The sequence below is a fragment of the Contarinia nasturtii genome, unplaced genomic scaffold, assembly GCF_009176525.2.
Source record: "Contarinia nasturtii isolate CC-2019 unplaced genomic scaffold, AAFC_CNas_1.1 Cnas_scaffold_493, whole genome shotgun sequence".
Lineage (NCBI taxonomy): Eukaryota > Metazoa > Arthropoda > Insecta > Diptera > Cecidomyiidae > Contarinia > Contarinia nasturtii.
Genome location: NW_022197846.1, coordinates 408,177 through 425,010, shown reverse-complemented (window position 1 = coordinate 425,010; position 16,834 = coordinate 408,177). Strand labels below are relative to the sequence as shown.

Below are 16,834 nucleotides of genomic sequence, written 5' to 3'. Positions count from 1 at the left end.
TCTAACATTTCGACTCCCTTTTTATAGTACGAGACCCTCAAAATAGGCTTCAGTTTCAGCGATGACCTCATCATTCGATCCAAATCGCTTTCCCTGTAGCATTCTTTTGAGATTTGCAAACAGATAATTGTCGCTGGGGGCTAAATCTGGCGAATACGGTGGATGGGGAAGCAATTCGAAGTGTAATTCATGTAATTTTGCCATTGTAGCCATTGATTTGTGACACGGTGCATTGTCTTGGTGAAAGAGCACTTTTTTCTTCGCCATTTGAGGACGTTTCTTTGCGATTTCTGCCTTCAAACGCTCCAATAACGCCATGTAATATTCGCTGTTGATGGTTTTTCCCTTTTCAAGGTAGTCAACGAATATTATTCCGTGCACATCCCAGAATACGGACGCCAAAACCATTCCAGCTGACTGTTGAGTTTTTGATTGCTTTGAGCGGCTTTCACCGGGTCCTTTCCACTCAGCAGACTGCCATTTTGATTCAAGAGTGTAGTGGTGGATCCAAGTTTCGTCCATTGTCACATACCGCAAAAAAAATCCTTTTTATTACGGTTAAAAATCTCCAAACATCTTTCCTATTCATCAACACGTTGTTGTCTTTGATCCACTGTGAGGAAACGCGGTACCCATTTCGAAAAAAGTTTTCTCATACCCAAATGTTCGTGCAAAATATAACCAATACGTTCCATTGATATCTTCATGATGTCAGCTAACTCACGCAACATCAATTTACGATCATTGAGAATAAGTTTGTGGATTTTTTTTTATGTTTTCTGGAGTAGCTGCCTCAATTGGACGTCCGGAGCGTTCAGCATCACTTGTGTCAGTACGGCCTCGTTTAAACTCAGCAAACCACCGACAAATCGTTGTTTTTGACGGAGAAGCACGGGGATAACACTTTTCAAGCCATTGTTGGGTTTGCACGGTATTTTTTCCCATCAAATAGCAATGCTTAATCAGCACACGAAATTCGGATTTTTCCATTTTTTGAAAATAACAAAAGTAGCGTCACTTACAGCACTGTAACTCAACCCCAAATGATCGAAATGACATGAAATTTTGACAGGCATCATTTGAGGGTTGGCATTTTCTAAAAATAATATGGATTTTGTATTAGTAGCGCCGTCTATGTGTTAGTCCCGGGACTTATCAGGCGACGTAGTATTCTTTCTACGAAAAATACGATGAAATTTTTATTTATATTTTTAATAACTATTAAAAAACACACCCCAAAAAACACGTCAGTATTTCATCTATTCGTTTCATAATGAATAACAAAAGATATTATTACATTTCAATGCATCATATATCATACATGGGCACGGTGAAAAATTAAGGGGAAGTCCATCCCATGCCAATGAAAAATCTCAGCAAATCCAAAGAATTTTCTTCACTTTCTTGCTAATCGAAAAAAATACTCGGCTGCCGTTTTTAAGATTGGTGAAGCACTTGTAAACACGAAATAGTGGCAAATGGAACCATTGACCACGTCAATTTATCTAATCCAAATGTCGCCAATACCAAACTGAAATCCAAATCATGATCTAAATGCTATATGACAGGAAATGACGGTGAAACGAAGCAGGCTTAAGACTTTCAATTCGAATTTTATCAAACATCTTTTTTTTAAAGCGTAAACGTGTTGTGCGTCCGCATATCTACGTCGAATAAATCGAAGCAATATGATTGTTTAGCTTCAGTTACAACATTGATTTACTTACGTGAGAATAGCTCGTATCCGAATTCAAATTACGGCAAACGAACATTTTATGGGCTTGGTGTCGGTTTCATTCGTTTTTTATTTTCTCGACCTAGACACCGATATACGCGTTGTGTGTGTGTGTGTGTGTGTGTGTGTGTGTGTTTATTATTGAGTTGTTGATTTTCTATTCCCCCTCTCTTGCTCTTCTACCACTAGCTAATACTCATCACACATTTTCCGTCATTTTTTCCCGATCTCCAACTATTTTTAAATGTTTGCTGTTCAATTATGAATTAAGTTCGAAAGTCAAGCATTCAGCGTCGGCCAATCGAACGTGGTTGTGGTCTGCGCCGTATGTTTTTCTATTCTGTGTGTTTTTTTTTCTCGCTGTATTTATCTTCTCTAATTTCACATATGATATAACTAGAAAATACGCAAAACCATTTCATCGTTGGCTGTTGTTTTTACTTCTTTATTTCGTTCATGTTTGATCGTATGTTGGTTTATCCTATCTATCATTTGTAAATGCTATATTTAGCAATCCATGGATCGTATCGGAGATTATATTTATCGTTACGATGTCGAGTCCGCGTGCAATCGCATAGACATCAAAGATGTATATTTAGTCGAAATCATGTATTGGTATTTTGTACCTTTTTCGATATGAATTTTTCAATGAAATACGTTCATTTGACTATGGATTGCCTTCCTATCTCTTTCTGTTACAATGTTCATTTTTTTGTCTACTATGGTACCGCCTTAGAATTCTCTTGACATTTAAATCGTATCGTTTACAATCTACCGCCTTTTTCTTGCTTTTATTAAAACTGTACATTCCGAGAAACACAGAAAATAAGAATGTTTTTTCGCGCGTGCCTTTTTCTTTTTCAATAAATGAATAAACAAACGTATGGATGTACGTACTTGCGTTGGCGTGCTGACATTTTCAATATACTCACACTCATGATTTCATTTTAGCGTTGTAGTTTTATTTTACTTACATCGCCACATCCATATGCACTTTGGGTCAACAAATTTGGCAGAATAATAGCTCTAAGTAAATTGACTGTATATTTAGCGCTCCATTTATTCTGTTTGAGCCTCCGAAACAAAAGTGGTTTCACGAGAAAAAAAAAAACATTGCCAATTGATTTCAATCACATTAACAGACTAAAAAGCCACAAATTACGGTTCACCGTATGTACGTTTTTATTTTATTTTCTCTAGAGCATACATAAAGCTTCTTGACATTAATACGTCTAACATATATCATCTATAAATCGTCGATTGCCATTCATTTTCCTTTGACATCTGTTCAAGTTTCATCATCAGTGACCGGTTCGCGCATATTTCTATGCTTGCCTAAATACGCTAGGTAGCATAGATATGCCAAGCATAGCCGCAAACGCAACCGACGCATCGCCGTTCACTCTATATGAACAATGCACATGTTCGTTTATGCAGACGACCGTGCGCATACAATATAGCTCGAATCGAATGGCGACGGGTGCGTTGCGGCTTGCGTCTCCGCTATGCTTAGCATAGCTATCAGGCATACAAATATGCGCGAACCGGTCACTGTTCATCATTTCTCATTGCATAACAAGCATATTTTATTTTACTTGTTCTTTACAAAAATCCATTTTGAAATTCAAGCGGTAAATAATTTTATGTCATATTCATTTAAATACATTCCGAAAACCAATTTGAGTATTTCCGTATCATAATCGATATATTTTATTTATGATTAAAAGTAGAAAACAAGTCACATAAAAAGACACTCCAGTTCAATAATAGATAGATTGAATACAAGTTGTGGATGGTCAACATAGAACGGACAAAATAATAATAATACACTAAATCAAAGATGAATTTCTATTCTTGTATTTGGCTGGACTGGCAAGCTACTAGTGGATATATTTTCTCTCTAAATATATTCCCTCTTGTCCATGGTTTTTTATTTATTTATTGAATCATTGCGTAATTTGATTTGTTCTAAGTAAGTTGACGAGTACATGGCAAGTGGTATTTTGCATTTAAATTTTATCTCAAATATTGTGGTGAAAGGCAGATACTTGGAAAATAAGAAAATCAAATCAAATCTGAACATGCATAGAAGCCAGTACATCATTATTGAGTTCTCTCTCTCTTTCTCTATTTACATAGAATAGTAGTTTGTACAAAAGTACTGGTGTTTACATAAACAGTTATGATAATGCTGAAGACCGAATTGCTCGTATCCATTGCCTAAAATAGACGGTTCAGCACAGACAGACGAGCTTCGAGATTTTATTCGGAATATATTTGCAATTTGGAATTTGGTATGCATAGTCATATATATTTATAAGCTTCGCAATAATCACGGTCATTTGAAATCAATGGAATGTTTTGGAATCAAAATGACTCAAGTAATAGCATGTTGAAAGAGCTGTAATTCAGTTGTAGATCGAATGATTTATTGTATATACAAACAACAAACAAAGTCTTTCAATTATTTTAAAAGAGTTTTAGAGCATAGCTTCTTAACCAGGGCTTCAAATACCCTGGAAAGTGGAATTGAATTTTGAAATCAATCCTTTATAGATTGGGAGATAATTTTCGTAAATTTCAAATTGGAGATCTTTTTTTGGTATCAACTTATGTCAGAGACGAAGTTTACACTAGATATAATAGACTTTCCGAAAATTCTTTCAATTTGCTAGAACTTTCAGCAAAAAAAAACGTTCAAATACTCCAGAAATTTGGGAAAAAGGGTGAGGATCTTTTTTGTTCGCCACTTTTTTTTTTTTTTTTTTTTCAAAGTTAATTATTTATTTATTTCACCGCCTGTTCTCAGACTGAATATATGTATCACAATTATTTTACAATATCATTCGCAATGAAACACTACCCGATCGAATATCCAGCCACCAGTCTTTTCGACTTCGGAGCAGCAGATATCGACTGTGTCCATTGCATATTTCTAGATCATAACACAATTGTCCTTAAATAGCCAATTTATCGATTATTAAATATCACATTGTCCAATTTAACAATATTATTTCTAAAAGTTTGTCTCGATGCCGATTCCACTTGGAATCGAAGTTCGTACTAAACATCATGGAATTACATTTTCCGACTTTAAAAAAATTCCCTCTCTATGTATCGCTAACTTTAGAAGCAACGGTTATACAACGACGAAATTTTTACAGTTGTAAACATTTTTGATGTGCAAATACACCGCTTCTTTTTGCCAAATACACCGGTTTGATACCTGAATGGATGTAATCACATTTTATTTACTTTTTCTTGTGAATCATTTTTTGGTGCAGAAATTCAATCGAACCGTCAACAAACAATGCCAAGTGATGGAGGTACATCATGTAAAGAGAGAAAAAAAGATGACAAGTAAAAAAAGAAAGCCACAAAATTACACCAAAGAGCTAAGAAAAAAATATGTATTTGAAAACGTAAATACAAGTTTGAATTGAAGTACAAGAAAAATGCGCCTTATTTTTCGTCATCTTTGGTTTGATTCAAACAAAAATATATCAGTAACATTCTGGAGTTCAGATGTCCTAAAGTTCAAGCTTTTCGGTAGGAGACTTACAAGTCGCAAAAGAAATAAGAGAAATTCTCAATTCAGCTGATTTGATAGAAACAAAAAGAATGGAAGCCAAGACCACATAATATCGAAAATTTCTTTTAACAGCAACCTTTTCAAGACTGTAAAACATTGCTTCGAGAAATCAAAAGCCAAAGAAAAAAAACCGAAACACATTATGAAGTTTAAAACTCACGAAAACACATCCCAAATATATTGAAATTTAAACAGAAAACTTTTTATTCATTTTGGTGTCAACATCTTGAAGAGCATTGTATACATAGTATCTATCCTCATATCGGATGTCTGCAGTTAGTACGCGTTGTCTTGTTCTCTTTTTTTATTTGTATCTTTCTACTGTAAACGTCTGGGAAACAAAATTCATTGAAAAATGTTGTTGTTTTTTTCTCTTCTCGATTGTTAGTGTTTACACAAACAGATATTTATTATAGCATTATGATATTTATTATTTCACAAGATTTTCTGATCGAGATAAATAACTCATTGTTGAATCAACAATGTTGATACACTAATCTTTCTTAAAGCAATACTCAGCGTATCTCAACGCCAACGTTTCCAGTTGATTTTGGCATTTAGAGTTTATGGTATCTCGTCGTAGTAAATGAAGGGAAAAAATTACTCCTGCATTTACACTTTCAATGCGGCATACATTTTAGTGCCAGAAAAATAGAATAGAAATAAATATCGAATATTTTTCAAACCAAAGAAACCATCAACACACTGAAAAAATGTCGATTTCATGATCGTTGATTTGCATTTGTAAACACTGAATAAATGACAAAAAAAAATTGTAGAAAGTTGAAAAATTTGGCAAACGTCGAATGTACATACATCAATGAGAATATGTAATACGAGACATTAACATTTAACAATAGCACAGAAATATTATTTGTTTATTTCGTTGGTTCGTACTCCGTCAAATGGATTTCAATGTGAAAAAGAGCGTTGTCAAGAAAGATGAAAAATGCTATTAAATTAGAACTCGGGTTTGACAAGCGAAATGATCGTATTTCTTACTTGCTTTTGTGTTGCGTAAATAAATTAACACAAAAATAAATAAGCGGACCTTCAGTTTCTGGCATGGAAAATTAATTCAGGCATGAATGGAATACAAAGCACGTAGGTAAAAACATTTGCGCCATCATGTGTATAATGTTTCATTCTATATTTTCTTTCACAATCGGATTTTATTTTACTATTACTCTATAGAGAAGGTGGATTATGAACACTGAAAATCAAATTTACCGTTTCAATGTTGTGCAAAATGGCAGTGTGGGATTTCAAAAAAAAAATTGAGAATCCAACGTATTTTTCTATATTACTTTTCCGCACACCTAGTGTAGGAAAGGTATTGTATTAGGCTAAAAAATTAAAGTCATCTCAAAACATGTTTTCTATGCATATTTAATGTAGAAAACACGATTGGAGATGATTTTGGGGCATATTAATGTGCGTCGCTGTGTGTGATGTGTCCTGTGTCCTGTGACCTGTGACCTGTGACCTGTGTCCTGTGTCCTGTGGCGTGTTGCCAAAATTTGTTAACTCGATAAATATTTTTCCAAAAACTCAATTCAAATTCTGACTTTGCAGGATGATTTGGGACTACTAGGAGACGTGCTGATTAGTTTTCGAGCAATATCTGTTGACCGGTGTAATTTTTTTTGGTCCGAATGGAGTACCCACAATCCATACATTTTACTTTTTTGATCAATTTTCAACCATTTTGGTGACACGATGGTTTCGTGCTCAGACATGAAATTCAAAATCTGACTTTACGGGATGATTGGGCATTACGAGGAATAGATCTGGTCAAATTTTCAACGACATTGATTGATCGATGTAAAACTTAGACTGTGAAGAGGCACTTATGAGAAAAATGCCTTAAAATGATATTCTTTCAATTTGAACGCTGAAAGACTGTGTAGTGGGGGTTTTTTGCCACTAGAAACCCGAATCTGATGTTAGTTTTAAGATGCAATCAATTTTTCACACAATTTTCATACAAATATCCACAAAAAATTTCATTTTTGTGTGAAAGACATGCCTTTGTGGTACCGTAATGATGTGAAACTTTGAGCAGGCTATTTTTTTGATTGAAATTTCTTTAAATTTGGTGTGATTATTTATTTTGATAAGAAAATAATATTCACAAGTTTTCATGGCAATTTAAGTTACTGCAACCATACATAGACATTAATTTCAGTTTATTCCCAAAATTTCGGTTCCATGCGGAAAAGTCAGCTTGCGTATGTAAGCCGCTTTATTTTCTGCTCAATTTTTTGTCTCAATTATTAACGTACGTACACTTCTGCGGCACTAGAATGTATACAATAATGTGAAAATATATATTTATCGTTGATGTCCGTATGCTATCAACGTGCCTATTTTAATATTTGAACCATTCAAACTACCCCCATTTTTCCATGGGGCGTTAAATTTACTTTTCCTATACCAAAACTTAACATCATCATCATCATCATCATCATCATCATCATCAACATCAACAGTGTTCAAACCGTAATACAAGTACAAGCAAAATGAAAACGTTTACTTCACCATTTACTTTTTTATAGATTCAAATATTCCAATTTTAATTTGAAAAATCTATGAGTTTCCTACGGTTCGATTTGTCACGTGTATGGTGAAACGATGGAAAATTTCTTGAACCATGAAAAATTGAATATCGTCAATATGTGCCCAGTTTCCTGAGACCGAATCGCTGTTATCAATTTAAGTTCAGGCCAGATTCAGACATTATTCATAATGGGTGTTAGCCAGAAGTAGCCTTGAAAGTTTTCAAACTGGATATATGTGTACATGTTCACATTGCACCTTTTATATCAAAAAATTGTCATTTCATCTCTGAAATGGAAAATCGTTGATTTCAATGTTTCAAAATACATTTTGATGATGAAAGACAAGCGGCGGCAGCTTTACAAGTATTTTGTGGTGTTAAGATATATGAACGATGCTACCCTACTCTATTCGTGGTCTGTAAAATGAGAAGATAATCCTTATTAAATTACACTAATGAAAATGAACGCTTAGTTATTATTTAAAAAAAATGCGCCGGAAGGAGTTGTTCGGTTCAGCACATTTAGCTTACGGAAAATGTGTGGGTCTTATTTCCAATTAATATTTCGCTCTTATTTAACATTCAATTCTTACGGCAAACGACGAATCCCTATTTTATCTCTATTGTTAATTCACAGAATTTTTAAGCGAATTTTTTAATAAACGTCAATAAATCGTCTAAATTGCAATCCATTCCAGTCACTGACCTCGCTAAATATAGACTTTGTGCCAAATGACGATTATTACTCGTACTTAAATGCGATGGAGTGTATGAGCAGTATGAAGGGTACAAATAAAATGAGGCCATTTTAAGCGTCTAATAATGCAAAAAGTAGACCAGAAAATTAGAACGCAAAAGCACGCCAATCAATCATAGAGACAATGCAGTGTATTGCGTGCGCGTCCCAATCGCGTTAAAATAATGCTTTTTTTTTAAGTATACCGAATGCCAATAAAATTATCAAATTAATTGCACTTTCAATGCCATTGGAACGAAATAAATGAATATAATGATGTGGATCGACTCAAAAGTGATATCAAATGGAATTATTCAAATTCTAGCATATTATAAGCCGCCAATTATTTTGGTGATTTATTATTTTGAATATTCATGAGAAGGGCAAGCAGAATGATGCAAGCAATATATTTTCCTTCTTTTTTTTAATCTTGAACTATTTCAAATAGTTCAATTATGTCCAATAAAATATGGAAAGAGCGCAATAATAAGTAGTACCGGATTTAAAATTTTATGACGTTAATAACGCAGTAAGTAATGTTCTAATAGAATAATTTGTGGGTGTAAATTGTGTGTTTTTACATCTTCATCGCAAAAAATCGTATCATGATCATATTAAATTGTACTCAAAAAAATATTATAAAAATTTAACTATGATACTTCAGTTCTTTCCAATAACTCAATTGAGTTTGTGATATATATCTTATTCGTCACTTGTTTCGCCGAGACGAAAAAAAAGCTTGCACGATGTACGTTGTGTAAAATTTGAATTATGATGGTTATTTATTGCCTACGGATGTTTTGAACACGCGCTTCGGTTCCTCTTTTACTGTATCTCTGTATAATACACGATGGCCACACCAGCTTTTTATTTGCAATAGAATTCGATTTATCACTTCAGTAGATCGTGACTAGTTCAATGCGTCATTGTTTCAGCATGTTTCAGCTGTTGTGTTATTTACTTTCAAACTAGGGGCTTAATACGGCAAATAAATTCACAGGAATTCAAGTAAATTAACACTTTTGAATCGAGTGGTTATTGATGAGTTCGGTGAATTCGTGTGAATAGAATGAAATGTGTCAAAGTAATAAAGTGAGGTTATGATAACCGCAATATTTTTTAATTTATTATTTTTTCATTATTTCCGATTGTTTTCGATAGAAAATCGCTCAAAATTGAAAATAAAATTTATTTTTTATTAAAAAAATATAAAAAACATTTACAATTTTGTTACACAAAATATAAATATTGCAGTAATCGCCAGCAGAAACTATTCACCACTATCTCACATATTTGAGTGAAATCGCCGTAGAATTCACCGGAATTCATTCATTTGCAGAAAAATTCAGTTAATTTATATATTATTATAGAATTCAGTCGTTGAAAATGAATGAATTTTGAATGAAGCCCCTAGCTTTCAAATATGTCCACTCAAATGGTGGATTCATTTGTTTATTTATGGTCGATTCTTTTTTTCTTTTGTCGGTGTGTACGAATTGAATTCAGATCAGTATGCCGAGCATTTTAATACTCGCATCTTTTTCGTATTTTTATTTTTTATTTTATTTTCATTGGCAACAATTCCCATTTACCACATTTATTGATGATTTTAATAAAACGCCAGAGATCAAATTGATTGCTATTTGTTTCCTAAGTTTTATGCGTACAATATTTGTTAAAGTTTCTCGTATTCTATTTAACTCCATTAGCTCATATACCGTACTCGACTTGCCATGAGGGTGGACGTTTAATGTTTCGGTTGAAATGTGTGCATGGAAAATACAAAACAGCATTCAATTAATATAAGTACATCAATTCTGTGACATTCCTTTATTCCAACACAGTCCACAAATACATTTTCACAATATGATCTGACATTTCTGCTACCATTTACCACTTTCGAAAACCAAATCCGCTCACCGAACGCAACATTTTATTCAACCACATCCAAATTGAATCTCAATCGGAAATGACAATGTTTATATGATGTGCTTGCAAGCATGGTTAGACGGTAACATTTCAAATAATAGGCTGAGATTTAATTTATTTCATTCTTTCCTGTTGACAACATGTCTATGTGTGTGTGTGTGTGGGAGAATGTATATTGAAATTTTCGCACCAAGCTTTTCGCTACTGCCCGCCATTTCATATTCAATGGAGAGAAAGAAAAGGAGCAAATGACCACCCGAAATTCGTATTGAATAGGAAAATTTTCATGGAAATGAAAACGATGTAGGATATACCAAATAAACAATTTCTGTGTGTCAAACAGGAAATGACAACACAGAAAGTAGCTTCTGTGCATGTGTGCGTAAATGAAGTGAATTCTTTGAATGTCAATGTTCAAATTACATTATTACTTTGCCGCGATGGTGGCTGTGGTGTGGCAATGAGTGGCGAAACTTACCACAAATTTAATATGAAATTCCGAACAAACGCAATGATGAGCTTGGTACAAATAATACAAGTCGGGAATCGCTGTGAGAAACATACCGACATATCGAATATTTTATTAATGCAAACAACGGCAATTCATTCCATTTCATTCAATGTTTCATGTTCAAAACAGTACAAAGCAACACATCCACTTCGCATTAATTATTTTATATTTGTTATTCTGTTGTCGTTTGTAACGTGTAACGACTCGTTTCGTTCTAGTCTCGTTTTACATCATTACTTTTCCGTATACATCATGGTGTGCAATAAATTATTGTAACCATCCTCAAGCAGTTCAATGCTTAGAAAATTGTTTTTCTACAAGTTTTTGACGTATTTTCGGATTGATAATGGTGTCTTAGTCGGCCAAAAAAAACGTTGATGACCTCAGCAATTAATATTTGGTGGTTATTGAACACCGTAGTATAGTTCAATTTCTCTTTAAATAAATATCCTTTGAAAAATTTGGAAAAAGTGCGGAAAAGTTAGACTCCCGAACATAAGTTCCTATTTATTTTACTTGTTTTATGATAGGAATCTAGACTTGATGTTGACCAAAGTTACGCCTTAACTCATGCAAATCGAATTGATAGAGATAGAGAGAGAGAGAGAGAGCGAGAGAGAGAGAGAGAGAGAGAAAGTAATAAGCGATAATCTTTCATCGTAGTTTGTGTGGCAGTACATTGCTTTTCATTTTCAACATGATATATGATTTTTGTTGATTAAAAGAACCCGAGTGTCAATTCACGTCACAAAAAAACGATACTGCTTTAATTTTGTTATTGTGCCTTTATGATATCCTTGTTATTATTGTTGTCATTGTCTGCCACCATTAACTACAAGATGTGCATAACCAACGCAATACAATTTGGTTCGATACTCTAATATATGTTATGTTTTTAGAAGTGGATACGAAGAGTATCGTATTCTGCGTATTCTGGAATTTAGTTTTCGTGATTGAATAAATTTGATCAAAAATAGAATACATTTTTTGTTAATGTCTATAAATATTTTGGTGGGATTAATTTAAAATACATCGATTTATCGTGTTTTTATGCTGTTTGTTCGTATTATTCCCAGTTGCAAATTTTCATAAGACGTAATTCGTATCGGCATTGGGTTAGAACAAATTGGCTTTTGTGGGCACTGTGACACGCAAGGTCGATGTGGATAAATTCATGCAAATAGCTAATGCTCAGTCGTCACTGACAACGACGACGACAATATTCTTTCGCCGCAACTTTATAAATATTGACAGTCAATACTCAAATGTAAATAAGCGTGTGCACCAGAAAATGGGAATATTTATATTAATTTGCCATGCAATGCGTGTTATTTCATTGTTGCATAACTGACCTTCCCATAGCGCCTTATTTCACATCCACATTCAATCGATTTAGTATGATAAATTGAATGTCTTTCTCAATTGTTTTTTTTTTTTTTTTGGTTCCATAACGCTTCATCAAAAACTTTTTATGATTACAGTAATGTCTGAAATGAAAATTTCTTTACATATAAACGATAAAACTTTGGTGTTTTTGTTGATTATGAGCGACACATATAATATTGAGATGTGAAAATTTGTTATCTATATATAAATCTGTAATTTTGGGTTTCACATATAAATATGGAAATGATATGCCATAACAACCTAAAAATAATTGCATTATCGATTGATTCGATTTTCATAGATATTGGAATAAGCCAATGTTTGACAGTTTTACTGCTAGAATTATTTTATTTTGTTTGATTTATATCATTCCATTCAAAAGTGATAACGATTTCAACAAATCGATTTTTTTCCATTGTTGTTCGGTATTGGTTCAAAAATACTATTTCTAATTTTAACACTAGTTGGATAACTTCCGATACAACGGCTATTGTCAACAGCCATTAATAATTCATTAGAATTTTCCATCAATGAAGTTTGCACAGGAACAGGAATTACTTTTAAAACTTGAAGGAACGTCCATATAGTGAAGTACTATGAAGATATTCTCCATAAAAAGCTCACAATCAATTATTTATCAATTTCATTTCACAGAAAATGTACACTTTTATCAGATTATATGTAATTCAGAGCCACTCCATCATTGGAACAAGCGGGGTAGCTGCCTCGGTCTCTGAGCTTGATCCATGAAAAATGTAAACAGCGATAAATTTATCTAAAAATCAAATTGATGAAGTAATGAAGTGAGCTATTGCGCAATCACTCACTTTATATTTGTTGCATAAAATCGCCAATAATCTGTGTGGACGTGTTTGTTTTCAGATATATATTAATCGATGGCAATTTATCATTTTCAATTCGATGTTCGATCACATTTGCACCATTCTACTTTGAAAATGACTCAATTCTTAAGAAATCAAATTATAAAAACGCAAAAGAAGAGTGGTGCATACGACGCTGAACAAATCCAAGGCCCCTGATGGAGAAAACTTTAAATGGCACTGATGTAACGTCTGAAAATAAGACAGTGTTTCGTTGTTAATTGAACGTTGAGCACTTTCATAATCATTTAAATGGTTTTGTCGATCTTGAAAATGCACTTCATTTCATTTACTTGTATCAAATGTAAGAGTTTCGATGACATCAACCATTTCAGTGCATATCTAGACGTTGTGATGATAGAAAATTCCTTTAATGTGATTTCTGTTATCGTTAATTAAATTGAAAATTAAATTACAGTGCGTTTCATTATCAAAGAATTAAAAAAATCGCTTTTTTAAAGCGTTTCAAAGTCTTTTTGTAGGAAATTGTATTCTCAAAAATACACTATAACAGAGTTTACTTAAAAGATTTTCGATCTTCTTTTGATTTTCCTTCGTTGGTTCTCTTTTTATTAGAAAATAATGAAACAGACTGTAAATTTTGTGTCATTTTGCTTGGAAGCTCTTGTGATAATTAAAATTGTTCAGCAAAGTTGATGAGTAGTAGATGAATCGAATCGGAAATTCATTCAAGAGAACAGTGCTACGCGACATGTAATTTAGATTCGATTCATGCCATCGAAAGATTAAATGGTTTCAAATAATTATTCTACTACATTTCATTTTATTTTCGCTACAGATACAGTAATATTTTTCTTGTCTCTTTCAACATCCATATTGAAACAATTGCGAACAAAATAATCATATCAACAATGGAACATAAATTTAAAAAGTTACTTACTCCTAAGAGGAACTTTATGAAGACTTTTTTGTACTTGTACATTTTTATATTCGGTTGTTACCCGGTTTATGATGCGACTTATCATTGTTTTGATTTTTAACTTAAAGTCATTGCTTTTCTCGCTCCCACTCTTATTCTTTTATTATTTATTTGATCAAAAAAGATAGAATTTCTCGTACACTGTACAATTCAAACAAATTCATTGCGCTCGTCATATTATCAACGAAGGAAGTGCTCAATGAAAATTAATTATTTCGTTTAATTTAACGAAGAATAAAGACATTTATAAGCCCAAAATTTCACTTATTTGTTCAATGATTCGTCATTTAATAGACTGTATTCAATTTCAAAGTTGTCACATATTTGATTGAGTTGTTTTATTGTTTAATGGAAAGAAATGTACTAGTTTCAGACTTTTGTCCTCAAACAAACAATATTTTATCTGTACATAAGTTCGCCGTTAATTCTAGTAAAGAAAACAAAATGAGGGTTTATCAGAAATTATTATCAAAACTTATGAACAAAAGAAGTTCCAATAATTCAACAAAAAAATGAATATGCATTGAAATGAAATATAGAAACCATTATAAATATCGAATGTCATGCTTGATAAAACTGATGTAGAATTATAGATACAATCTGTTACATTTATAACGGCAAGTGAACGAAATGTCGAATTGTTTCGGTTTAATCGTTTTTTTTTTTTCATAGAATTGCGTTTATTCCATCGCTAAACTGAACCTATGTGCATTTAAAACCTCCAACGTGATAATTTGTTTTAAACCAAATTCCAATTGAATAAATTTTCTAATTTTATGAATTATTTTATGTTCTTCTTATAGAGCCGTAGCTGCTTATTTACGAGCGTTGAATTTATCACCAAATAATGCGGTCGTGCATGGAAATTTGGCCTGTGTCTACTATGAACAAGGACTCATTGATCTGGCCATCGACACGTATCGCCGAGCCATCGAACTACAGCCGAACTTCCCAGACGCATATTGTAATTTGGCCAATGCACTCAAAGAAAAGGGACAGGTAAATATATCTAAAAAAGTATGCATATATATTTTAACGAATACGATTGGTAGAATTGGCAACAGCTGTAGATCGCGGTAGAGGTTGCGAAAGTAAAAAAAAATCATCGATGTTAGAATATAAGATCGAAATAGAACCAAAAATCCATTAACGTATTCCACACGTTTGAATGCTTGCAGAGTGATATGAAGCAGAGTGATATGAAGCAATAGAAATATCCCAAGCGAAATAAATGAACACGTTTGCAATAAATGGAAGTGTGTATGCAATTCTATTATTTTTGACAAAACATATGCACAAAGAGAGAAAGAGAGAAATATGTACAATACCTAGGAGACAGCTAAGAACTTACAAAATCATTTTCTATGTTCAAAAAACGTGTAATTAAGTTTTATGCTTTTTTTACCTTTCGCTTCTGTTCCGAATTGTTTTTTTATTTCTCACCAGTTCATATGCGAAATGGAATTCAAGATTTTGGCACATAACTCGGTGCACATAAATTCTAAATGTTTTTGATGCGAATCACTTTCCATTGACATTGCGTTATACATGAAATGAGAAAAAAGTAATCACAAGCTACAGACATATCAAAAGCCTTTTCTTTATGGTCACTTTATATCAATTTTCCGCTAAACATAAATTATTTTTTTCAATTAGAGTTATTCGTAACATCAGTGTAGTACACGGTGGCACTCTACTGAAACAATAATGTAATTTGCGTTATATACAACCATATTTCTTTTATGTAATTTTTTTTTTTTCAATTTCAATGGGTCAAAAGAGTAAAATCTCATTGTTTCAGATCTTTCAATTTTTACTTTTCTACCGCAAAAATAATTCTTATTCGAAGAGCTTTCAATGTATTTGAGTTGCTTTCAAGTAAGATTTGTAAATTGAAGAATCCAATCAAATGTTATTATATTTTATGATTTGAATGTCTATTATAGTATTTGATTTGGTTGCCTTTGAAATTTTGGTGGTAAATGCTGAGCAACGAGCATGCACGTTAGACATTGTTTTAGAGGAAAATGTGGTCATTTTTGGTGTTTTTGTTGTTGTTCAAACCTCAAAAGATTCATTAAACCACAGAACCACACAATGTATCATTAATCCAACAAGCACGCAATGAATCCCTCGACACGATCGTATGGTTATGCTAGTGGTATTACGGTATGCGTATGGAATTATATTGAAATAAATGTTGCGCATAAAGAAGCATGGCAGAATCATGCTATGAAATGTGCTATTTAATTTGTCAATGGGGGAAAATGAGAAATGTCAGCGAAATGGAACAAAATGTGTTGGATGTTTGGTATTTGGGAATGAGAAAGCAAAACTTAACATTCCATTAAGTAAAATGTGAAAACTCCTCCGCAAATTAAAACGACAATAAATTGGTGGGCAATCAAGTTGAGGGTCAGTCGTGAATATGGGTTATTGGACGCCAACATTATTCACTGTATACTTATCTTATTATCCATAGCAATAAAACCAATTTACGAATATCGAATGACTTTTTTAGCTACCGAATAAAAGTGACTTTTTCAATGGTTCAACGAACGAAT

At 32.9% G+C, this 16,834-nt stretch overlaps 1 protein-coding gene across 1 annotated transcript in view; it reads left to right on the top strand.

Moving 5' to 3' along the window:
• Positions 1 to 16,834, top strand: part of LOC116339306 (UDP-N-acetylglucosamine--peptide N-acetylglucosaminyltransferase 110 kDa subunit) — a 38,256-nt gene that overhangs the window by 18,670 nt on the left and 2,752 nt on the right. Inside the window, exon 6 of the mRNA XM_031765107.1 lies at positions 15,074 to 15,269. Within this exon, the coding sequence (XP_031620967.1) occupies positions 15,074 to 15,269 (196 nt within the window). The remainder of the gene's footprint in view (positions 1 to 15,073; positions 15,270 to 16,834) is intronic.